This window comes from Rousettus aegyptiacus, unplaced genomic scaffold (assembly GCF_014176215.1).
Source record: "Rousettus aegyptiacus isolate mRouAeg1 unplaced genomic scaffold, mRouAeg1.p scaffold_m13_p_4, whole genome shotgun sequence".
NCBI classification, from domain to species: Eukaryota; Metazoa; Chordata; class Mammalia; order Chiroptera; family Pteropodidae; genus Rousettus; species Rousettus aegyptiacus.
This window is the reverse complement of record NW_023416307.1, coordinates 139,861,076-139,886,247: the sequence shown is the minus strand read 5'-3', so window position 1 is coordinate 139,886,247 and position 25,172 is coordinate 139,861,076. Positions and strand designations below refer to the sequence as shown.

Sequence of the window (25,172 nt, the reverse complement as noted above, 5' to 3'; positions counted from 1 at the left end):
TAAAGAAAGGCTTCGCTGTTCTGAACCAAAGTTTCAAATATGCCAAAATTACATGGCCACTAGGGAGCTAATTAAGAAAAACGATGTTTAAATTGTTTCCATGTTTGAGTTCCCCACCTCTCTGGACTGAGAAGGCAGTTAAAAGATGTGACCTGAGACATTTTTGTTTTCCCTTGTGAGGAAATGCACAGTCGAAAGAGAAGTTCACACAAACACCTTTTCACAAAGCAGCAATACTGTTTTTATCTTTTTAAAAAGCTCTCATCACAACTATTTGGTGGTACTTCATGCCCTCAAGTACCCGTTTTGGAGACAGTTAACTCCCTTTCAGTCTGTTTCACACATCAGAGTATAAATGACTTGAAATCAGGGGCCCTGTTTTTTTATTAGGAATCCATCGCAGAGCCTGGCACAGGATGGCGGAGTGTGTGCCCAATAAATACTTGTTGAATGGAATTACATTGAAAAGCAGAATGAAGTAAAGCCATCTTCCATCTGCCAAAGACTTTGGTGCAGCTGTATGGGTAATTTTCGTTCTTAGAAAGCTTTAATGTGAATGAAATTATTTTTTAGTGTACATTAAAGATTCCACCGAAAACAATTTTAAAAAGTAAACACGTCCTCTTAGAGGAAAGAAGCATAGCTCTGGACAGATGAGAAAGAAAAGTGACATTGACATTTTCGCTGTGTTCAGAGAAGAAAGGTCAACAAAGAGTAGAAACAGAACCCTCAGCCCAACCGGCATTCTTTCCCTAGAATGTTCTCTATGTGTCTCTTATCATTTAAGTTCTTTAAACGCAGCTTTCTTGAAACTGACCGTATCCCTTTTGGGGGGCGGGGCAGCGGTGGAAGGGAGGAGAGGGAAGGAGATGGAGGAGGGGAAGTTCTGAGCAAAGGATTCTTTCGGCAACAGCGTCCACTTAGGGCCTTGGGGAGGCCCAGGTCACAGGGCGCTCCCTGCACCAGTGATCTACAACGTCTTGCCTGTGGTTTGTAACCGCTCTTTAAAAATACTTTCCCTTTGGGACGGTCCCCCAGCTTCTTCCTGCTCCCCTCCACCCCTCCGCCCCTTCCACCCGTACCGGGCCCTACCCCGCCAAGCGGTCTCCGGCAAAGAAATGCCTAGGATTCGAGGGCAGGTCTTAGAGTACACAGCACGCTTGAACGATTACAATCGACCCAAGGCGAATTCGACCCTTTCCCTTTGCCGCCCTCAAATGACCCTTGACAGAAGCCCCTGATGTCCCTTCAAATGCAACAACCACACACACACACAAACACACACAAACAAAAAACCCAAGTCTTCCCTTCGGTTGCTACCCGCAATGACGTTTCCCCCTCGGGTCCCGCCCCTCAAGGGGCTTGGAATTTTTGGATTGGCCGAGAGGCTGCGGCGACAAGGCCCCGATTGGGCGATGAGGCGCTGACTGACAGCGGGGCGGCCGCCGCGCCTTCCCTCCCTGGTGTGCGAATGTGTGTGTGCGGTGTTATGCCGGACAAGAGGGAGGCGACCGCAGCAGCGGAGGCTCTGTTTATTGTCCCTCTCCGTGTGTGGATGTGAGGAAGTCGGGGCTGCAGCGCAGCCGAGCAAGGCGGCCTTTGAGGCGGCGGCGGTGGCGGCGACTCCAGCATCCGGAGCAGCCGGCCTTCGCGGATCGTGAAGAAGGACAAGGCGCCTCTGCGTCCCCGCCACGTCCGGACGCCCGGGGCTCCCCGGCCGCGTTCGCTCTCGCACCCCCGAACCTCGGCCTCGCTTGCCGAGGCTCCGCAGGCGGGCGAGGAGGCTCCGTCGCTGGCCTCCTCCCGCTTCCTCCTTCACCTCTTCCTGAGCGGCCGCGCTAGGCCCGGGCGACGCGGCCGCCGCGCCTCGAGTTTGAGGGCGGCAGGCGGCGCGGCCTCCTCAGTGGGCTAGACCGGGCGTCCGCACCGGGTCTCGGCGATGGGGCGCTGGGGGCGGCGCCGCTAGGAGCTCGGCGAGCGGAGCGTTCGGTGCGAGCAGCGGGGCCGGGCGGCCAGCGGGGAGGCAGCAGCGGCGGCCGGGGCCTCGGGGCCTGTGAGCGGAGGCACCAGCCATGGCCAAGGCGGGCGGCGGCGGCGCGGGAGCTGGCGGCAACGGGGCACTGACCTGGGTGGTGAGTGGCGGCCGCTCGGGGGGTGGGGGTCCGGCCTCGGCATTGTTCCCGGCCCGCTGCGGGCCAGGAATTCCGCCGGGCTGCCTGGGCGTGGGGGTGGGGAGAAGGAGAAAGGGAGGGAAATCCGGTTCTCGGAACGCGCGCCCCGTCGGGGTTTCTTCCCGCAGAACCCCCCGCTCCCCGCCCCTTTTCTTTCTTCTCTTTACCGTGGCGGAGGCTCCGGCTGCAGAAGCATAATGTACACTCGAAACTTTGGGGGACAAACCATGGACATGACATGGAGCCCTGCTTGGTGTTTTTTTCCTGTTTCCCGGACTCTTACAGGGCAGTCGGGAAGGAGATGTTGGGTATGGCAGTGATGCGTGTGTGTCTGTGTGGGTTAGCACTTTCTCCAAATACGGCTTAAGAAATTCCCGAGAAAGGTGTGTGTGTATTGAAAATGTAACCACTTCAGATTCTCTGTTCTCTCCAAGACCAACGGTTTTGGTGGGCGATAAGTCTACAGCAAATTTAACTTGAGCTCGGAAAGTCTCATTCGATTGAAAGCGCATTCGAATGGCAGTTTCACAGCAGTTAATATACTCTAGATTTGTCCCTCTGTCAGGGCGGGATTGTCAGAAGAAGCGCTCACCTGCGTCAGCATCCATCGCAGATGAAACGGGGTGGGGGCTGACCGGAGAGTGTTCAAAGAGGTGACTGAAGTGATTTGTCCTGGAGTTAAAGGATTTCGGCGCCCAGTTCCTGCTGAGAAGTAGAAGAGGGAAGACCTAGAGGGATCCAATTCCCACGGCAGATCGATAATTCATTGGCGTTTCACTTGCTCAGCATTGAGTTCAGAGCAGGGTCATTTCCTACACAAAAAAAGCCCAGCTCAAGGAAGTGACTAGGTATTCAGGAAAAAAAAATAAAAAGCGTTATGTTTTATAGGGACTTTTGATAGATCCCTCCCTTTTCTGAATCACCCAAGGGAAACTTTCATATTGACATTTTTATTAAGTCTTCAATTTCCCTTTGCTTGGGTGAGATTTAGGTGAGTTGAGTCGCCCTTTTGCTGTGTTGATAAGTACTCCCTGTAAAAAGCATATTGCTGATAACAGGAAAATATTTTAAACATTTATGTTTTTGTTCCAAGGTGCTTTGCAAAATAACTTGCCTGGCTCTTATTGTTAAATCTCTAGGACATTTGTTAGTGGTCCATGTGGACTTGTTGTACGGTGAGGAGGAAATGTATAACCTCAAAAGGATGATTTTAAAAAAATTGATGGCCCTTACCAGTTACTAAAATCAAACTTCTAAAAATGGAGTTAGTTTGCCAGATGGTTCTCATTCACTATTTGAAAGTGTTGAGGACTGATCAGTATTTTCTCTGAGGACTTGTGATTCCATAATGATAAACATGTTGCGCCAAGATTGAATTGGTTGACTTTAACATTCAATGGCAATATTTTAACTTACTGTTATTTAACTTTGTCAATAATTAAATGACCACTTTTTATTTCCAATTCAATAGGAAACTCATTTATGTGAGAAATTTTGTGAAACTTAGAGGGTCTTATTTAATATCAGAAAAATTCATTTGAAACAAATTGATTTATTGATTAAATACTTTTTGTTATAAAACTATATGGGAAATGTAGTAAAATAAGGAGAAAGTCACATAGCCTTTTATTTATAGATTATAGTCTCTTGTCGAATTAGTTTATTAAAAAATTACCCCATAAGTCCACTTTAAGATATGATGCTTGTTTAAATGTTAAGTCAGATTATCTGAACATCTTTATGTCCATAATATACACTATTTATCATAGACTAGTTTAATTTTATAGAAGACAATAGAGGTGATTATGAGCATAGACTTTGATGTGAGATTGAGGTAGAGTCATATTCTGTCTCCAACACATGTAGTCAGTGCGACTTTGCACAAGGGACCTAATCTTTCTAAGCCTGTGTTCTTATCTGTAAAGTAAGGTCACATTGAAAATTAAGCGAGATGACATCTGTAAGCACAGTACTGGGCTTACCACATCTTTGTTTTTATTGGTGAAGTTCAAGAAATACACTCAGAATAATCAAATTGCCTTACATAAAATATTTTTAAGCCAAGGTGAAAGCAGATCATTAACTTGGAAGGAGTTCAGGAGTTTGTTGCAGTGGTCATCTATTTCTGAAGATGGGTAACTTTGCTTTATTGAAACTGATGTTATATTGCCACCTGCTTGTGGGCAACAGGAAAAATTAAAAATGTAATTTGTCCCCAATATCATTATTCTTTTGGGGGTGGGGGAGTAATGCTGTTGTGAGTCGCTGGTCCTCACTTATATTGGGATGCATGCCAGCATGTAGTGTTAACATTGTCACTACATGAAAGTTTACATTGCAATACCTGAAATCACAAAGCAAAATGGTTTAAGGTTGACATTAACTACTCCTTTTAAGTGTATTTCGTTTGTGTTGGATTTGTAGTACTAAAATTTTTTAAAAAGTGAAAAATATAGATATATTAAAACTATTTTGAGTTAAAATTGACAGCAGCTATGAAGGGTTCTTTGAAGGAAGTAGAGTTTCTTGAATTAACTTTTAGCTTATAAAACTTTGATTCATTTCACTCGTCTTTTATTGACTTCAAGTGGTTGTCAAATATAAATTTGCGGAAATATTGGAATACAGTTAATCACTATCTGAATATTGATCTTTTCCCCTAGTAATACTCTAATTTGGTTGATTTAAAAAAATACTGTAATAGAAAATATCAAGCAGTGTTCAGAAAAGCATAAGTAATCTCCTTCTACAGTTATCAACTCAAGGTCACCCACCTTTCCCTTTCTTATTATTCTGAAGCAAAGTAACTCCTAGAATTATATCACTTCATCTCTAAATATTTCAGTTTTTATTTCTAAAATGTATCTTTTTAATAAATATAAAACTGCAATTAACATTGTAGTATTTTAAAGTAAAACAATGAAACAAAACATTTTTTTCAACCGAATATTTTTAATCCAGGGAACGCGACTGTATATTTAAATATTGTTTAAAGACTAATAATATTAAGAACTTTGCTTTAGTGGCTCATTATTGCAAGTTTAAACTGCTTGATCAGATTTCAAGCCAATTATTTCATAAATTATGTGCCCTCCTAATTGCAGTATATTTCCCTTAGTCCTCATAGTTAGATTTTTCTCTTCACAGTCTCTTGCAGGTCATGTTCATTTTTGTCACTTTGCCTTTGTATGCTAACCTTCTGTCAGGAATGTCTCTCTTCTCTTTACCAGTCTAAATCTTAATTACTCTTCAAGGTTAGTTCAGAGTTTCACCAACCTTTTATCCTTCAGTTTGTACTCACCTTTTTCTGTTACTCTTATGGATCATAAAAAATAAACCTTTTTATTTTTAATGTAACTTTCATGAGTGATATTTTTATTTTAACAATTAGATTATAAATTCCTGAAATCAGAGGCCATGTATTTTACTTGTTTGTATCCTTAGTGTTTAGAAAAGAGCCGGATACATAATTAAACCTTAGTTATTGTTAACAATTTGGAAGTACTAACTTCCTGACAATTCTTTTATCATAAGGTCAGTGGTCAGGTAGCACTGTTCTTTAAATACATTCTCAAATAACAAAGTATCAGTATTTAGAAAGTTTTTATAAACTGTTAACTTTTCTGAATAGAAGTATGTTTACCTGTGTGTTTCAGATCTGTTCAATACCTTGGTGGTGGCAACAGTTGTATTTTACTAAGTATTTTTTTTAATAGGCCTCTTTTTTTAAAATCAATACAAATAGGACCCATTTTAAAGAAAAGGTGAGATCAATATAATTCTTATTTGAAGAGAAAGAAACAGAGGCATAGAGATTAGGTAACAAACTGGACATAGCTGAGGCAAAGGTGAGATTTAAACCAGGCTTATGTTCTTAACCATCATTTACACCGCTTCACAATTTGAAAATATTAAAAACCAGAAAAACTCATCTTCTATACCCTGATGTTACAGGATAAATAAAGCCTTCTGGGGTATACCTATATCTCTTTCTACTAACCTTTTGTGTTCATGCAAAAAGTTAGGGAGTCATTTCCTTTTGAAGGTATATATATTGAGTATAAAGCTCTTTAAGGCTATGGGCTATAAATAAGATCATCTGGTTTCATAATTCACCTTCTTCAAGCACTAGCTTTGTTAGCTTTGGGAAAATGCTTAGCCTTTCCAGACCTCAGTTTCCTCATCTGTAAAAAGTGAATTATAATAATGTGTCTTGCTTTATGGAGCTGTTTTGAGGATTAATTGAGATTATTCATATAATCCCCACAATGCTTGACATATAGTAAACTCTCAGATGGGTGTGCACACATACACAGACACACACACACACACACACAGACACACACACACAGACACACACACACACACTTTCCTTTTTTTTAATCCAGTGATAAGTATTTTCATTTCTTTCGTCCCAGAGAAAGTATATTTTTTTATATTGAGCAATAATCACCACAATGTCTAGTATAACATCCATCACCACATAGTTACAACTTTTTTCTTATGATGAGAACTTTTAAGATCTACTCTCTCAGCAACTTTCAAATATACAATACAGTATTGAATTGAAGTCACCGCACTTTACATTATGCCTCTTTATTTATTTTTTTCATAACTGGAAGTACGTACCTTTTCACTATCTTCACCCTTCTTCCCCTCCCCTACCTCTGTCAACTACCAATCTGTTCTTTGTATCTATGAGCTAGTTAGGTTTTGTTGTTTTGTTTTCAGATTCCTCACATAGTGAATCACACTGTATCTGCCTTTCTCAGACTTATTTCAATTAGCATGACCCCAAGTTTTATCTATATTGTCATAAATGGCAAGATTTTCTTCTTTTTATGGCTGCATAATATTTTTCTGTGTCTGTTATATATATATTTTTTGTCCTTTTATCTATTGATGGGCTACTTAGGTCGCTTTCATGTCTTGGCTATTATAAATAGTGCTGCAGTGAGCATGGGGGTGCATACATCTTTTTTGAGTCGTTGTTTTTGTTTTCTTCAGGTAAATACCCAGAAGTGAAGTCACTGAATCATATGGTAGTTCTATTTTTAATTTTTTGAAGACTCTCTATATTGTTTTTTTATCATGGCTGCACCAATTTACATTCCCACCAAGAGTACATAAGGATTCTCTTTTCACCACATCCTCACCAACACTATTTCCTGTGTTATGATAATAGCTTTCTAACAGTTGTGAGGTGATATTTCATTGTGGTTTTAATTTGCATATTTCTATCTCTGATGATTAGTGATTTTGAGTACCTTTTCGTGTTCTTATCAGCCATCTATATGTCTTTGGAAAATATCTATTCACATTCTCTACCCATTTTTTTACATGGCACTGTCTGGGTTTTTTTTTGCTGTTGAGTTGTATAAGTTCTTTATGTATTTTGGATATTAACCTCTTTACAGTTACATGATTTGCAAATATTTTCTCCCATTTAGTAGGTCGCCCTTTCATTTTGTTGTTCATTTCCTTTGCTGTGCAGAAGCTTTTAGTTTGGTATAATCTCACTTGTTTATTTTTGCTTTTGTTGCCTTTGCTTTTGTTGTCAAATCCTAGAAATCGTCACTAAGACTCATGTCAAGAAGCTTACAGCCTGTGTTTTCTTCTAAGAGTTTTATGGTCCCAGGTCTTAATTCATGCCAATCCATTTTGAGTTGATTTGTGTTTGATTTCTGTCAAAAAATACCACTGAGATTTTGATAGGGAGTGTACTAAATCTGTAGATTGCTTTGGATTATATGGACATTTTAACAACATTAATGCTTCCAATCCATGGACATGAACTATCTTTCCATTTATTTGTGTTTTTAATTTCTTTCATCTTTGTCTTATTTTCAGCATACAGGTCTTCACCTCCTTGGTTAAATTTATTCTTAGGTATTTTATTATTTTGGATGCAATTATAACTTGGATTATTTTCTTAATCTTATTTTCTTTCTTAATCTTATTTTCTTTCTGCTTGTTATTGGTGTACAGAAACACAAGATTTTTTGTGTATTAAGTTTGTATTCTGCAACTTTGTTTAATCTGTTTGTTAGTTCTAATAGCGTTTTTGGTAGACTTTTTAGAGTTTCCTATATATAATATGTCGTCCGCAAATAGTTACAGTTTTACTTCTTCCTTTCGGATTTGGATGCTTTTCGGAAGAAGATTTTTTCCCCACAGTGGACATATTAGCATTTCTTTTGATCTTAAGTATCAATCATTTTTTCCATCTTCCCTCATTCTCCTTTTTTTGGGGGAGGAAGACAAATCTTGGGGAGCATAGATGCAAGACAAACTGTTGGGTTTTGTTTTTCATTAATGGTGGGCAGATAACTTGGTCCTGTATTTGGCTAAAACAAACAACAAGCATGGCAGCCTTGAGGGGAAAAAAGAAGGGGAGGAGATGTTACAAAGGATAAGATGAAGTCTGAGGGGATCTTATAGAAGATAGGAGAAGAGGCATGTTGCTCAAGCTTTTGCCTGGTGATGGTGAGATTTTTGTGCTGATTATGTGAATGACTGGCTCAGTTCCTTTTTAGCACCAATTGGCAGTCCATCTCTTTTCCCCTCTTTGGCAGCAATTCATTTTCCCACAGAAAAACAGGAACTGTGGGTAATCGCCCCAAATTTCTATATCTTAGGTGACAACTCTGTGCAAGAAGAATCTTTCTTTTTTACAAAATAATCTTGGTATATACCCATTCTAAAATGCATTTGTTTTAGTGGAGTGTTTTTCTTTTCTGGTGCTTGAGAAATATTCTTTTCATCTGTTGATTAAGAAATATTTATAAAGGTTGAGTCTTGGATAAGTATGAACTCTGCATTCTTTTGCTAGGAGTCAGCAGTATTGCAAAAGTGCTATAAAATAGGTTAATATTTTAAAATAGATTTGACATATTATTTTGATGCTTTTATTGTAATTTGAAAATCCCCAGTAATGCATTGGCAGCCAATTTTTGAACTTTAGAAAAAGTCAGTTATGATATCATATGCATAAATCACAAAGAATATAATTAAAACAACTTTTTTAGATATATGAAGGATATTTATCTTAATATGAGATTATTCTATATTTCACTGTTTTTAGTTGTATGCAGGAATGCAAATATTCCCCCAATTTCTTAGATTCCAATGTAATTAGGTGCTGGAATTATTTATTGCTATAAATAAATTTTACTCACACGATGAGTAAAATATATTACAAATAAACTTAAATCACAAGTTTTCAACTTTCATCAAACCTTAAAGTTGATTCAGAATGCTCTTTGGTAATTTATTATTTTAAGAGCATATTGTTAATTTTTTTAGTCAATATGGAATGCTTAGTCCTATTACTATAGTATATCATTAGTATGAACATATAAGAATAAGAAAAGGTTAAATCATTTTGAATCAAAATACCCCTTTTCAATATTTAAAATGAGCATAATTCTCTTAGCCTACAGGTAGCAAAAACCTTTGTCATCTGTGATATTGAGAGTGCTTTTATAAATATGAAGATATGAATTTGCTAGACTGTTTCTGTTCAGGCTAATTTTTTACTTTTTTTCTGAATGTTATCAACAATAGTGATAAAACTGAAGGGCTGCTCAGGGTGACCTTTTCTTTTTTCATTTTTCTTCTTTACTAAAAGAGATAGCAGAAATAACAGCTGGAGGTAAGATGATCAACAAATTTTTCTTATTTAATTTCTGTTCATTGGCGGAGGTTTTCTGAATTCATACCTGATCTAGGGATGGGACCCTCCTATTGAATGGGAAAGGGGAGGGAAGTTGCCCTCTCTTGCCTTACCCTCAGATTTTGATTTTTAGTGGCCTGGCCATTACTCAGAGGAGCCAGATTTGCTAATAAACAGGAGCTGAAATAAACCATTATTATTTCAGGTTTCTGGAAGAAAAGCTTATAGACATCTCAGCAGAGAACTTCCTCCTCTGTTTGCTGCTCATGAGTCATGAATGTTGCAAACTACCATTTGTTGGGAATGGGAAAGTAAGACAAATCTGGTGGTGTCATTAATTTCTGCTTTCTACTCTGTTAAGGCTGCCAGTCTTTGTTTGTTTGTTTGTTTACTTACTTATTTTTTTGCCTAGGTTCTAGTTAGAAAGGTAAGGCAGTTGAAGTAATAAGTAGATATATACAATGCCTCTAGAAAAAATAAACTTTCAGTTTTATTCTAGCTTAATTTTGTTTTCACATACATAGATTAATAAGCTTTTAAGATAATCCTCTAAGTGTTCATTTTGGAGAATTAGAAAATGCATCAGAAAAGAAAATGAAAATAACCCATATTTTTACTTCTCATGGATACTTTTTATTGATCTTTTGTAGGTATATTTTATATTTTTTCCTATGCATATATATATATATATATTGTAGTTTTTTTCTGATGAAAATGGGCTCATACTTTTTATTTACTCTTTTGTAACTTTGTTCACTAAACAGTATGTATAGTTTTAGTAAACTAATTTAAAAATACTTGATCACATAATTTTTATATAAAAATTATAGCAATGAAAGTTTATAATACAAATTTTTTTTGGTGTGGGTAACTAAAAATATTAACACAATGAAATATCCAGGGTAAAAGCTTATATAGAGTTTTAGAAATTATTAAATATTATAATTAAGTTGATTTAATATATCCACAAATGACTTCAAAACATCTGTTTTATTATGATATTCTTCTATACATAATATATATTTCTTAATGGTTTTTATTACTTTAAATAGAATGGTACCTCTTTTTCTTTTCTTGACACCTGTCACATGATTTTTAGGAAACAATATTTTGGCATAAAATAGTTTAAAGATATTGCCACACTTATGTCCTAATTATGTTATTCCTAGAGAAAATTATAAATAATAATCTGACATAGCTAACTACATCTCTCATTTTTTGAGTCATTATCCTAGCAAGAATAATAACTTTTTGAACTTGATAGGAATCTGATAGGTGCAAGTCAAACTTTCCTTAATCTTCTACCCATTTGAGAGGAAGAGATGGCAACTGGTAGTAAGGAGATGTGGAAAAAGTTGGGATTTCTTGAAAAAGCAGGAAGGTAGTTCTTTACCTCTGTTTTGAATTACCTATGTGCCACTTCAGTTTGGTGTAACTCATCAGGGCCAAATGTGGAAGCCCAAATTAGGGAAACATGAGCCTCTAGTTGAGTCTAATATAAAAAATGCTTTGTGTGAGTGGGTGTGTATGTGAGAGAGATTTGTTTTGGAAGAGTAGCCTGGACTAGGAAAGCCTTTACTTGCATAGCAAATATAAGTTTCTGAAATCTACGCCAGTAGTTACAAAGAGTTGGAAAGTTAATGGTAAGAAGTTATCTACCTTTGATTCCATTGCATCTATCATCTTTAAGCTCTTTCTTTGTGTGATCTTAGTCATTATGATCTTTGTTCTAACTGTTCTGTTTTTATTGTTGTATTTGTTTCTATAAGCAATTATTTCATCATGAAAAGCAAAGAAGATGAGCACAAATATGGAAACTATCTGGCTAGTTGGTTCATCTAATGCTTGATAGAAATATAGTATGAAGACTTTATGAAACAGAATTATTTTCTTCGTCCAAAGCTATTTTTAATTGACTCTGAGCAGTGTTAATGGTAACCTTATAAATGAAAGAATGTATAAAAACATAGTTTAAAATATAGAAAATGAGTTTTTTGTAATACTGTTATTTCGAAATATTAAATTTCTTTAATTTTATGTAAAATTTTTGGCATTGCAAGATTATAATTAATATTTAAATTTTCATAGGGTTTGTATGTTACAATACTTGTTTTGGTTTAGACTACTCAGAAATTATATATATTTTGATTTTTTAACATACATGTACAGGCTGTGTAATGACACCTTTTTAAAAATTAAAGATGATCGTATGGCTATGTCTAGGACTTGATTAAAGCGGTATATTGCTAGCTCAAACGTACAGAATTTCTCTTCTATTTCTGTGTCTTTGAGGGTTTTTTTTTTTTTTTGACTGAAAAAACAGGCCATTAATACCTTTCTTTTAGTGGGATGTCTTATTTGTGAGCATTAGGGAATTCTAGGAGAGAAGTGTGCTCTCTGCTGCTATTAAGACAAATAAATCTTCAGACCTTGGGAATTTGAGTTTGGTATTCTTATCTGCTGTAGCAATGGCTAGAATTAGGATCACCAACCTCTGCCTCCTTGTAACTAGTAGAGAAACTGGAATCATGAGGTTTCTCAGTAATGGAGCACCTATTGTAGCTTAATGGCAGGGAACTTATATTATCGGGAAGTATTTGGGACCTCTGGAGCCAGCCAGATTTAGCTATTGTGAACCTGTAACCTGATCACATTCCTTGGGTAGTTTTGTGGACTACAAAAATTAACTTATTATCTTGCAGAATTGGGAAAAGTTTATATTTCTGGATTGAATAGATGTAGGCTTTCTAGCTATTCTGATGACTATGCCTACTTTTTGGGCTCTGTCAAAACAGTGATTTCACACTATAACTAGACTGTTGGTATATAGAGTGTTTTCTTCGGACTAAAAAATAAGTGAGCCTGAAAGATAATTTTGTTGTTTAAAAAGAAAACCTATGTCATGTCCATACATGTTAGCTTACCCCTTGGTAGGTTATTTAAATTTGATTTTTTGGTTAATTTTAGACTCTTTTTGATCAGAACAATGCTGCAAAAAAAGAAGAGTCCGAAACTGCAAATAGAAATGATTCTTCAAAGAAATTGTCTGTTGAGAGAGTATATCAGAAAAAGACACAACTTGAACACATTCTCCTTCGTCCTGATACATACATTGGGTCAGTGGAGCCATTGACACAGGTAATTATTTTTAAATTTTATTGAAATTAGAAGATATGTACTTATATCTTTTTAATAAACTTTTTCTGATTATATGCTTTGTAAGTAATAATTTTATGTTTCTGTAGTTGAAAATAGAGGGATCTAAGAGATAGAAATGTCTTTATTTCTTGCTAGAGATAAAAAAAAATAAGGCAATAAAAATTATCAGAGGTAAGACATATAGAGTAAAATGATACTATATGAACTTTTAAAAAAAGTACTTAAGTTAATGCATGCTATAGCTTACTTTAAATTCTAGAATTTATATATACACAGTAATGACTGTTGTTTAATACTTGCTGTGGACTTGGCTTACACATATTTTTTGTATGATTCTAAAAATTTGTGGAAGTAGGTACTGTTATCTCTGTTTTATAGATGAGGAAACTGAAGTTTAAATAAATTTAAGTCTAACTTGCTCAGATTTCCCAACTTGTAAGAGCATGCTGTGTTTATATTATTTTATGCAATGGTTTTTATACAATAGAAAAATGCATAGCTTGAAGTAAAAGTATAAAGTAAATATAAGATTTTTCTTTGTTTTTTTCTCCTATTTTATGTGAATACTGTTTCTAACAATACTATGTGCTTTATATTAAGCTAACTTTATGTATGAAAAAGTGCAGATGATACAAAAGGAATAATATCTCAATTTTGAGTTTATTTAAATTGAATATGAATACAGTGAGTTTGATTATAACTGAAGGTCTAAATATTTATAGAGTAAATGACAGATATGGGTTTATACTATGCAAAATTGATATTAAACACTTTTACTCTATAAGTCCTTTTGAATTTTTCTCTCAATGCAGTTAATGTGGGTGTATGACGAAGATGTGGGAATGAATTGCAGGGATATTACCTTTGTGCCAGGTTTATACAAGATCTTTGATGAAATCTTGGGTGCGTACTTGCCAAAGATTTAATGCATGTTTCTGTTGATATCATTATAATGTCTCTGTCTCTATATATAGCGCCAGATTTACAGTGTAAATTTTAAAGTCATATCTCTGGCTTTAATGGTGACCATAAATGTTCTTCAGAAAATTTATATAACTTGCTGTTATATTTTCATATCTGTATATATTTTTGTGTTTTAATCATTTGTTTGTGAAATAGTGTGTGTATTTGATTAGTAATCCCATAGTTGGTCTGTGGTCCTGTACGTACAGTCAACTGGGAGTTGCTTGCATTCTAGTCCCAGGGTAGGGGTTAAAAATAAAGATTACAGGGCCTGTGCCTTGCAGATTCAGTGAGTTTGAGGTGAGACATGTAAAATTGTGTTTTTCACTAACAAATGAGGTATTTTAACAGTCATCGTTCTAAATAATCTCTTTCCTCTCCACATCACATGATTAATTAAATCACAGTGAAGTTCGAATGCCTAATAGTTGACTCTTAGGTAATGCTTGCATTTTGGAAATGTTTTTAGTTTAGGACTTTCTAGAGACTGTGTACTGCCACCTCATCAGTGCCATTTGAGGTTTCCTAGAAAGCAGAATCATGTTGGTCTTTGGATAAGGAGAGTAAAACCAGTTATTTACGTTTTGTACCTTTCATCTTTGCCTCTCAACTATCCACCCTGTTTTACTTTTAGGTTACACAGTGTTTATCATGAACATATTCCTTCTATGACTGAAGTTGAATTTGACAGCTAGTTTATGTTCAGATTTTACTTAAAGCAATTGGTTAATGTATGCAAACATATTATCAGTTATAGCACATAGGATTTAGAGATTAGTTAAGTATGTGCTAAAGACTTTGCCTTTGTAATTCAAAAATTACTAATTGGTTTCAGCTCATTCTGTCTATACAATCACTAGTTTATTGAAGGAGATTCAAGAGAAAGTAATTTGTTACCAAGATAAAATAAAATGAAATCAATTTTTTACTTCTAGACCTGAAGTAGGGTGTTGTAAACTGTAGATGTTTGCTAATTAATTTGTTTTTGTATATCACAAAATCATCTTCCTCCTTGTTTTGTGGTAGAAGATAAATAGTAATCTGATATGATATAAAGTTTAAAAACATTGTTTGGAAAATAAGATTTGTATTAGAAGTTAGCAGTAACTATTTTCATCAATTATTACCACATGTAAATGTTTATATTAAGTAGTGATGTACATGCAGTTGTGTCCATGTATTTATTTATATATCTTAGATATTTGACTACTCATTGATTTTTTAATTTCATAGTTAATGCAGCTGACAATAAACAGAGGGATAAGAACATGACCTGTATTAAAGTTTCTATTGATCCGTAAGTATATTTCAAGTTTAATTCTTTATGCTAAGTTGTTTCATTCAGATAGTCCCCAATTTATGATTACTTCTCAAATGAATAACGTATACAATTAGTACTCCTTAGTTGTCTTGTTGCTTGAGACCTTGTTATTTTTGCTTCTTTTAGCCAGAATACTATACTCACAGTTTCCTCTCTCATTCATGGTCTTTTTCCTCAAAGTACTTTCTTATGTGAGCACTTGGAGATCATTTTTCTTCCTGTTTGATGCTATGGATGTCATTTCAGCTGCTAGAGTAAATCACTCAATCTTTTCTTAACTTTGTTTTGGGACTCAAGGCAATGGGCTATTGCCAGAACTATTTCACTTACATTAAGGGTTATATTTATTTTTTTAGACTGGCATTTGGACTTTCCCATTATTTAAAACATTATTTATAAATTAGGAACTGCTGGTATAAAATATGTACCAGGTGTTTAGCTAATTAGATCTCACTATGGTGATTTTTTTGAAGATGGAGAAGTAATAAAAATAAAGTTGTATGTTAGAAATATAGCTATTACATTTATCCTGTTTTCATTAGCATGCATTTTGTAAAATAGTACAGTTATCCTATATAATTTCATTAGTGATATAGCATGATTTTAAGATTGTTCTTTAACATGAAAATTTCACAATTTAGAGATAGCCTTTCTGTCAATCTTATTTCAGATTGCATGGTTAATATTAATGATATAATAAAAATATAATTTATATTTGGTTATACCATGAAGTTAACTGTATCTTATGTATGAAAATATTAACAACACATAACTATACTGTTAAAGTTATCGATTTTTCTTTTTTTAATTTAGTTTTTAAAATCTGAATTCTTTCTATAACAAATACATTTTTGAGAATTTATGTGGTAAGGTGTGTAGGTTACTTGTAAGTTACAGCCTTTGCAGAGTGTAAGATAGTTTTAAGGAAATTTTAGCTGTCAAGATATTTTTTCTTCCATTTTTAAGAAATGGTTGGTTAAAAACAATAGCATTTATTATATTTTACAAGAATTAGTGAGGAGTAATAGATGTTGAATTGAATGTTTTGTATCTTTAAGATTTTTTAAGATCCAGAATTGAAAGATTCTGATTGAAGACTAAAGAAGTAGAGTCTTTCCTTAAATACATTCTTCATGAACATGGTTCTGATTATTTGCTTATATTTTATCTTAATTGTTTTAACCACTTTAATAACATGGATTTAAAGAAGAGCTTACATAGAGTCCCATTATAACAAAGTAATCAAGAAGTGAGCTATAAAACAACTGTGTAGACTCAATAATGGCTCTTGGTGGCATGCTTTACCTTAAGTTTATTACAGATTCTGGACAAAGAATATTCTATGTCACTGGTGCATTTAGTCTCTTTCTAACTCCCTTTCAGTCAACAGACATTTTTGTAAGTGGCAGAGTTATAACTACATTTTTTTGGTTCTTAATGATAATTAGGTCAGTTTCTTTTTCCTTATTTATCTCTGTGTCACTTTAACCATTCCTGCTAGTTCTTTTATTTCAAAATAAAACAAAAACCCAGTCAACTACTTCCAAGAAAGAAAGGGTGAAGGTACTTTATTTTTCACATCTTTCCTATTTTACTTATTTTTTGTTTACAAATCATTAATGAGAAATTATTGACTCTCTTGTTTTTAATTGAAATATACATATATCACATATATTTAAAATTGGCAATAGACAAGCATTTTCAGAACTGCTGCTGATCCTTATTTATATTTTATTTCTGAATTTTAATCATAATACTTTACCTTTTGTAAATTTCATCCTATAAAGTCATTTCTTATCTTTTCATCGCTACATATATTACGGAATTCATGTTATTTTATTCAAATGAATTTTATTTCAGAGATGTAATTTTTGCTTGTTAGAATTCTAATTTAAGAAGACATTTTAAAACAATTGAAATGGGAAAAAGTGCTGTTATGCTGTTTATTCCATTGACCCAGTGTTTTCTGCTGCCCAGTTTTGATCTCCGTTCAGTTACATTCTTTTTAATATTTTTGTATAGATTTTTATTTTTCTTTGTGCATGTTTGTGTATAAACTCTGTGTAGAGGGTAAATTTTGATAGTTAATGGGTTAAGTATAGTGAATATATACCACATCTTATCTCTTATTTATTTTGTCCACAGTGCTCTGTGGTGTGGGATACAATTTAAATAAACAGCCGTGGCTGTAAAAGGCGTAGGAATAGGTTAGCAAGGGATGTCATGCAGAATTTGGCCCGCTCTTTTAGAAAGAAAATTTGAAGCAACTTTTCACAGGGGAACTTAAAAACTTATTAAATAATATAACGGAATGGTTAGTATTGAAACAACTTATTTGGTAGCATCTATCTGATTTAAAAAATGCAGAAAGCATATTAACTTGAATTCTAACTATTCTTCTAGCTTAAGTATTATTTAGGATTGAAACTCTTAAAACTATAGCTTTTAAAGAAATACACACTCATACTGAAGTATATATACGTATACATTTCTATTTTAAAAATTGAGATTAAAATATACTATTTTGTTTTTCTATTTTTATTTGATATATGGATAGCCTTTTTAACATATATAAATCTACTTAATTCTTTTTAATTGTTTCTAAGTATCTATTATGTCGATACATTGTAATTTATTTGACTTCTTTCCAGTTGATGAATATTGGATATTTAGGATATTGGATATTTAGATTGCTTTCCAGGTTTTTTTTTTTTAACTTTATATTGAAACTTTATTTGTAGCTTATTCAAACACAGTCTTTTTTCCCTTAATAATTTTGAGAAGATTATTGATGAAGCAAAGACTACAGTTATAGAATTCTGATTTATTGTTTAGAGATTATAGAAATAAATACCAGATGTGGGAAGTGGTATAGATTGAAATTTTATAATAGAGAGGTGACTTTGATAGAAAGTTCCAATTTTATACTCAAATGGGCTTACTGAATGTAGGCAATATCAAGCCTTATCTTTTTTTGAAAATTGTGATGATTATCTTAATTATAGTACCATATATGCTAATAGAATGAAAGACATTTTAAAGCTTTTCTCATGAGCATATTAACTTTTGTGTCATTCTAAGATGTTTAAGATCTGTAATTTCCCATTCATTACCTTTATTTCCTTCAGAATTCTTCTGTTAAGCTCCATGAAGTTTCTCGAAGAAAATAGAATACTTAATAAATTGTAGGTTTTACGCCCAACATAGGAACTATTTGGAAGTCTAAAAAAGTAATGCAATACGTGGCCCTTGTTTCTAAGGCCCACCATTTTTACCTCTGGAGACAGAACACACAGTGAAAGTACAGTAGGCAATTTGAAACTGTTACATACTTAAATATTTAGCTGTGTATTCTGTAGATAGTGTTTACCTACAGGTGAGGTAACCTAATTATCTCCTGAGGTCTGCAGTAAATAATTTAGATTTTTTGGTGATCTCAATTTAAGGAGGGTTGGGAAACATTGTTATAGGCTGGGTATAAAGCTTAATGGAGAACTAAAGTCATACCCTGTAGAATAAGGGGAAAATTTAGCTAAAGAGACTAAAAGATATTATAGTCAAGGGAAAGACCAATAAACAAAGAAATGGAAGAATTGGGAATGAACATGGATAAGTAATAAAACTGATGAGGGAAAAATAGGACGCATGTTGCAGAATACTTATAATTTATGACTGTAAGTGGGGATATAGAAAACAGGCTTTGAACATATAGTAGAGGACTTTCAAGCTTGAGTTTTATAAAAAAGGGTAGAATTACTTCTGTGTTCTAGAGCAAAAATAATGTTACCAAAGGTGTAGTAAGTCATCATTGTTATGCAGAATATATTTAAGGGGAGTGGCTATCAAGAAGACTGTCACAGTAATCCATATTTAAGGTGACATTAATCTACCTAGACTGATATACTGATGTTTAGCATAAAGACAGAACTGATTTAAAATGAATCTAATAGGGCAAACTAACAAGTCTTGATGACTAATGACTCTAGGGAATGATCAGGAGATAGGAATAAAAAATGGTATAGAAATTTGGGCTTAGGAGATTCAGACAGTTGAGCTCATATTGGAGAATGAGGGACAGAGAAGTTGGTGGCTGATTTGGGGAAAGAAGATAATATGTCAAAAGTTTTTAGTTTTTTTTTTTTTTTAACTTTTTTTGATTTAATTACTTTCTCCTGGGATCTTTGATTTTCATTTTGACTTTTATAACAATATTTTTTTAATTGTAATAACTAATAACTATTAAGAGATTAAGGTATGTATGTATGAGTAAAACAAAGTACCTAAGAATGATTGTGAATCATATTGGTAAATGGTAGCATTTTCAGTGTTGGTGATGAAGCCATGTTTCTGTGCAAATTTGGCTCTTAACTGGGTAAAGGCATTGTAGTACATACTACTCAAACAATAAGTAGGCAAAGTTTTCTACCAGGATTACTGTCTATTCAGTTCCTGTTAGTTATAGGAGCTTCTACTCCATACCATTCAGGGCTGAAAATGGATGGTTTTGTGGTAAAAACAAAACAAAACAAAACAAAAGCAAAAAACAAACAAACAAACAAACAAAAAACCCCAAACAACCCAAAACTAAAAGGCCTAAAATTAATAATATCTACATATTTTAAAACCATGAAAGTAGTTGATGACAGTGATTGCCATAATACAACCAACTCTCTAATATTTAGGCCGAGAATGGAATACAAGTCAGGCCTTCTGTTCTTTTTTCATCTGTAGTGTCACAGCAGTTAGGTAGGAAATGAAAATGGCAATGGTCAGTCACTACCTCAGCAGAGCTTGTGGTTCACAGGTGGCATACTGATAGAATGCAGAAGGAAGATCATGGCTAATGGATGTGAAAAGAAAACAGAATCTCTGGCTCACTTCTTATAAAAGTTTCACTACTTTTACTGTTTTCTGGGAGGTTGAGAAGAGTTTCTTTTCCTGAGAAATTTTGCAGTATTACTTGCAGATCTTAGTGTGATCCTAATTTGAGTTACAACTTAGGGATAGCAGTGTGCATCCTCAGCAAGTATTTTCTTGAAAGATGAATGTCTTTCCAGTTGGTAATGATTAGCATTTTGCTTATAATCATTCAGGTTTATTCTGGATTACTTTACTTTTAATGGAAATTAAATGTCTTTAAACTCTAAACTCTGCTTGTTTATTTACAGTGAATCTAACATTATAAGCATTTGGAATAATGGGAAAGGCATTCCAGTGGTAGAACACAAAGTAGAGAAAGTTTATGTTCCTGCATTAATTTTTGGCCAGCTTTTAACATCCAGTAACTATGATGATGAGGAGAAAAAAGTAACAGGTAAAGTCGAAATGGCTGATCAGAATTTTAATAAAAATATTGCTTTCAGCATAAAATCTCTCACTATTCCTATATAAAATATGACAAAAGGAAATCTGTGTAGTTTTGTTGTGAGAAAAATTCTTTTCAAATTAATATTTATAAACTATCATATATAAATATCGTCTTGATTGTAGTCTGACAATTTAAAAGCTTAACTCTCATAGTGCACTGATTATGCTAAAACTCTTAGAAGTCTAAGCTCATTGACAGTTTGAGTTTTTAATTACTAATAAAATAATAGATGTGATTCCTGTATATTTGTTATTTCATAAGCACCATGTCTTTTGGTATCAGGTAAAGTAGTTTTAAATTTTGTTCTTTAAAAAGGTCAAAATATAAATGTAGACTCCGTAAATAGAGTTAAAAATGCTCTAACCAGACCAAATTTTTTCCTACTTAGCTAGTTTACCTACGTAGGTCGATAGCATTTATTTATTTATTTATTTATTTATTTATTTATTTATTTATTTATTTATTTATTTGCTTGCTTTTAAAACCAAGGCTGCAGGAAGTGTTTAGATTAAAATTTTGTACTGGAGAAGTAACTTTGATAGAGAGCTCAGGTTTCATACTCACATAGACTTATTGGTGATAGAAGATACCAAGTTCAATTTTTAAAAAAATGTAATGAAGATAATTTAGAAAATGCGTATTTTAATTATACTACTATATGCACTAAATCTTAATTGTTTTTCTTTAAATGAAAAAAAGTTATACTCAAATATTCAATCAATGATTGTTAAGAGACTGTAGTAAAGAAACTAGTTAACAGACTTGCCGTATGCTAGGTAAGCTAACAAAGTTTCTTTAAAATAATTTTCATTAAACCTTCACATTCAATTGTTTTTACAGGTGGTCGCAATGGTTATGGTGCAAAACTTTGTAATATTTTCAGTACAAAGTTTACAGTAGAAACTGCTTGCAAAGAATACAAACATAGTTTTAAGCAGGTATGATATGTCTAATTCCTTCTCTTTTTTTTAAATCATATTTTTCTGCTTTGCTAAGATAATAGAACCTTAGGGAAATTCCAGTGGTGTGTGCGTGTGTGTGCGAGTGCACACACACACACATTTTTAAAGTGTTAAGCAAGTCATCAGAGTAAAAAAGACTCTAGAATGCTTGTGAGATTTTACATAAGCCTTTTAAAAAACAAATTTGTTTTTAAAAAACAAATGCTTTATTTAACAGACTTCTTTTAACCTAGTTAAACATTAGTGAAAACAACCTGAACCTCAAAGACTAATTGAAATGCATTCACTTAGGATGTTTGAAAAATTCCTCATTGATTCATGAAATTTGTATTTCAAAAATTTATTTTACTCTTGTAGGCCTTTGAAAATAGTTTACATTTTTACAATAAGCTACAGTAATTTTCTCAGGAAAGCATCATACATATTTTTGTAAGATTTTATATAGTCATGTTAAAGAACTTGAAAGATATTTTACTAACAGTGTATAAAGTTTTGCAGTTTATTTTGCTTATTTTCAATACAAGGTTGTTATAGAGTAGTATTTAATTTTTTTTCATCTTTAATAGTACCAGTTTCAAGGATTTGTTTGGTTTGTTGTAAAACTGAAAAATAGAGTTGCGGTAAGTGTATTTTATAAGCCGAGTCTTCATGTGTTATAAAATATAGAAACACTATAGAAATATTTGAATATCTTTTCTTTTATAGACCTGGATGAATAATATGATGAAGACTTCAGAATCCAAAATTAAGCATTTCGATGGCGAAGATTACACATGCATAACATTCCAACCAGATCTGTCCAAATTTAAGATGGAAAAACTTGACAAGGATATTGTGGCTCTCATGACCAGAAGAGTTTATGATCTGGCTGGTTCATGCAAAGGGGTCAAGGTCATATTTAATGGAAAGAAATTGCCTGTAAGTGTCTCCTGAAATAGTTAATACTTTGTTTTTGTGTAAATGGCTTATAGTTAGATCTTTTAAAATCTAATTTGATAATCTCTTTTAAGCAATATGTGTAGATGATTTGATTTAAAGTGATTGTTGATATATTTGGATTAAAATTTACCATCTTGCTAGCTGTTTTCCATTCACTGTATTTGTTCTTTGTTTCTTATTTCCTTTTGTTCTTCCTTCTTTGGTTTATTTGAGCATTATTTTAAAAAATAATTTAATTTTCTCACCTCTGTTTACTTATACTTTTTAAACTTTTTGTGGTCACCCTAGGATTTATTCTTTCTGTAAATAGTTTGAGTACACCCTCAAATAACTTTATTTCATGTGTAGCAAAAGGACTTTATAACAGTATCTCTTCAGGATCTTTCTCCCATTTCTTGTGTCATTGTCATCATACATTTCACTATATTATAAACACCAGAAGAAAGAGAAAGAGGCAGAAGAAACATTTGAAAAATCATGGCAGATATTTTTCCAGTTAGTGACATTGCTCTTAATGCTTTAAGCAGTTATTTGTATTTTAGAGCAATTAAAAACAATAAAGAATTATATTTTACCTTTATTCCATTTTTTAATTAAATTTAGAATATTTTTATTAATGTCAATTTATTCATTCCATTTTCAATGCTCTTAATTTCTTGGTGTACATTTAAGTTTCTGATCCTAATTATATTCCTTCTGCCTGGAGATCTTTTTAGGTTAGATCTGCTGGCAGTAAATTTCCTTAGTTTATGTTTGTCTGAGAGGATTTCACTAGATACAGAATTATGAGTTGGCAGTTATTTTTTCTTTCAATACTTTAAAGATGTCACTCTGTTGTCTTCTTGCTTGCATGGTTTCTGATGAGAAGTCTGCTGTAGTTCATATCCTTCTTCCTCTGTTGGTAAGGTGTTTCATTTTCCTCTGGCTGCCTTGAAGATTTTCTCTTTGTCCTTGTTTTTTTGAGTTATGGTATGCTTAGGTATCTATGTGCATTTTTTGTGTGTGTTTTTGAATTTATTCTGTTTGGTGTTTTCAGAGCTTCTTGGATCTCTCATTTAGTGTTTGTCACTAATTTTGGAAAATTTTTGGCCATTTCTACAAATATTTTTTTCTGTGCTATTCTTTTTCTTCTGGTACTCCATTTATGCATATATTATATGGTTTGGTATGGTCCCAAGCTCTTGGATGTTTTGCCCTGCTTTATTCACTGTTTTCTCCTTGTGTTTTAGTTTATTTAATTTCTATGGCACTATTTTTAATATCACTGATTTTTTTTTGTTTTATTATGTCAAGTCTACTGATGAGCCTGACAAAAGGCATTCTTCATACCTTCTGTTTTTGATTCCTAGAGTTTCTATTTGATTCTCTCTTATTGCATCCATCTCTCTGCTGAAGTTGCATGTCTACTCTGCCTTTTCCACTAGAGCCTTTAATATATGAATCGTAGTTATTTTAAATGCCCTACCTGATAGTTAAAATACCTGTGACATATCTGAAATCTGGTTCTGATGATTGCTTTGCCTTTTCACGCTGTTTTTTCTTGGCTTTGGCATGCCTTGTAAGTTTTTGTAGAAAATCATCTATGTTGTGTAGGGTAGTAGATAGGAGTAAATAGGCTTTAGTGTGAGGATTTATTTTAATCTATACAGGACATGGGCTGTGTTTGCAGTTTGTTGTTGCTGTAGTTAATTAGTATTGAGGTTTGTTGTTGCTGTGGGCACTAGAGACTGCAAATTCTTTGAGTTCTTGTCTTTCATCTTAACTTTGGGCCTTCCCTTTGAGTTGCTTCTCAGGGAGGGTCTGTTTCTTGCAGCTTTCCCAGCTGAAACTCAATGTTATTATTACGGGCCTATTAGTATGGTGGTAGCTTATGGGAAATCTCATGCCTGATTAAGTCTCAGATTTTGGAGCGTACAATGGGGTCTGTGTTTCAAGGGTTTGGCTCTTACAAATGTTTCTATCCCTCCTATAAAGGTAGAGATTTTTTCCTTTGCCCTCTATTCTCTTCCCCTAGCTGTAGCAGGTATCTACCAGGAAATTTACTTGAATGATCTAGGGGCAGGATGGGGTAGGGCTGGGCAGAATTAATTTATTCCAGCATCAGTGCTCTTTCACCAATGCTCTCCAGCAGTGTCCTTTCCTTGGCAAATTAAAGGTTTTATTGGTAAGGGAGATGAGCCTGGATGGAATTCCTAGTAGCTGCTGTTTTCCTCCCCCAGCTACCCCAGCAGGTTTGCACAGGGAAGGATGGAACTAGAAAAAGTACCTCCTACACCACCACCATGGTGCTAGCTGGGGGAGTAAGAACTGGTGTGAATGAGGGGAAATCCAAGTATGAGAGTACCCGCAGGCATTCACCTAGTTGAACTGCCAGTATAACATTATTGTTTTTCATACCAATAGGTAAATGGATTTCGCAGTTATGTAGATCTTTATGTGAAAGACAAATTGGATGAAACTGGAGTGGCTCTGAAAGTTATTCATGAACTTGCAAATGAAAGATGGGATGTTTGTCTCACATTGAGTGAAAAAGGATTCCAGCAAATCAGCTTTGTAAATAGTATTGCAACAACAAAAGTAAGTTTACTAATTTTTTTTTGTTTCTATATCAGTG

At 34.1% G+C, this 25,172-nt stretch overlaps 1 protein-coding gene across 2 annotated transcripts in view; it reads left to right on the top strand.

The window, feature by feature from the left end:
• Positions 1 to 1,475: 1,475 nt before the first annotated feature.
• The window catches only part of TOP2B (DNA topoisomerase II beta), a 56,140-nt gene continuing 32,443 nt past the window's right edge, over positions 1,476 to 25,172 (top strand). Inside the window, exons 1-8 of one of the 2 annotated variants that reach the window (XM_016124863.2) lie at positions 1,476 to 2,132; positions 12,814 to 12,984; positions 13,818 to 13,908; positions 15,202 to 15,265; positions 20,458 to 20,603; positions 21,498 to 21,595; positions 22,325 to 22,537; positions 24,962 to 25,135. In XM_016124863.2, coding sequence (XP_015980349.1) covers positions 2,073 to 2,132; positions 12,814 to 12,984; positions 13,818 to 13,908; positions 15,202 to 15,265; positions 20,458 to 20,603; positions 21,498 to 21,595; positions 22,325 to 22,537; positions 24,962 to 25,135 — 1,017 coding nt within the window. In that variant the 5' untranslated portion in view covers positions 1,476 to 2,072. The remainder of the gene's footprint in view (positions 2,133 to 12,813; positions 12,985 to 13,817; positions 13,909 to 15,201; positions 15,266 to 20,457; positions 20,604 to 21,497; positions 21,596 to 22,324; positions 22,538 to 24,961; positions 25,136 to 25,172) is intronic. The other variant, XM_016124864.2, reaches the window with a different exon arrangement.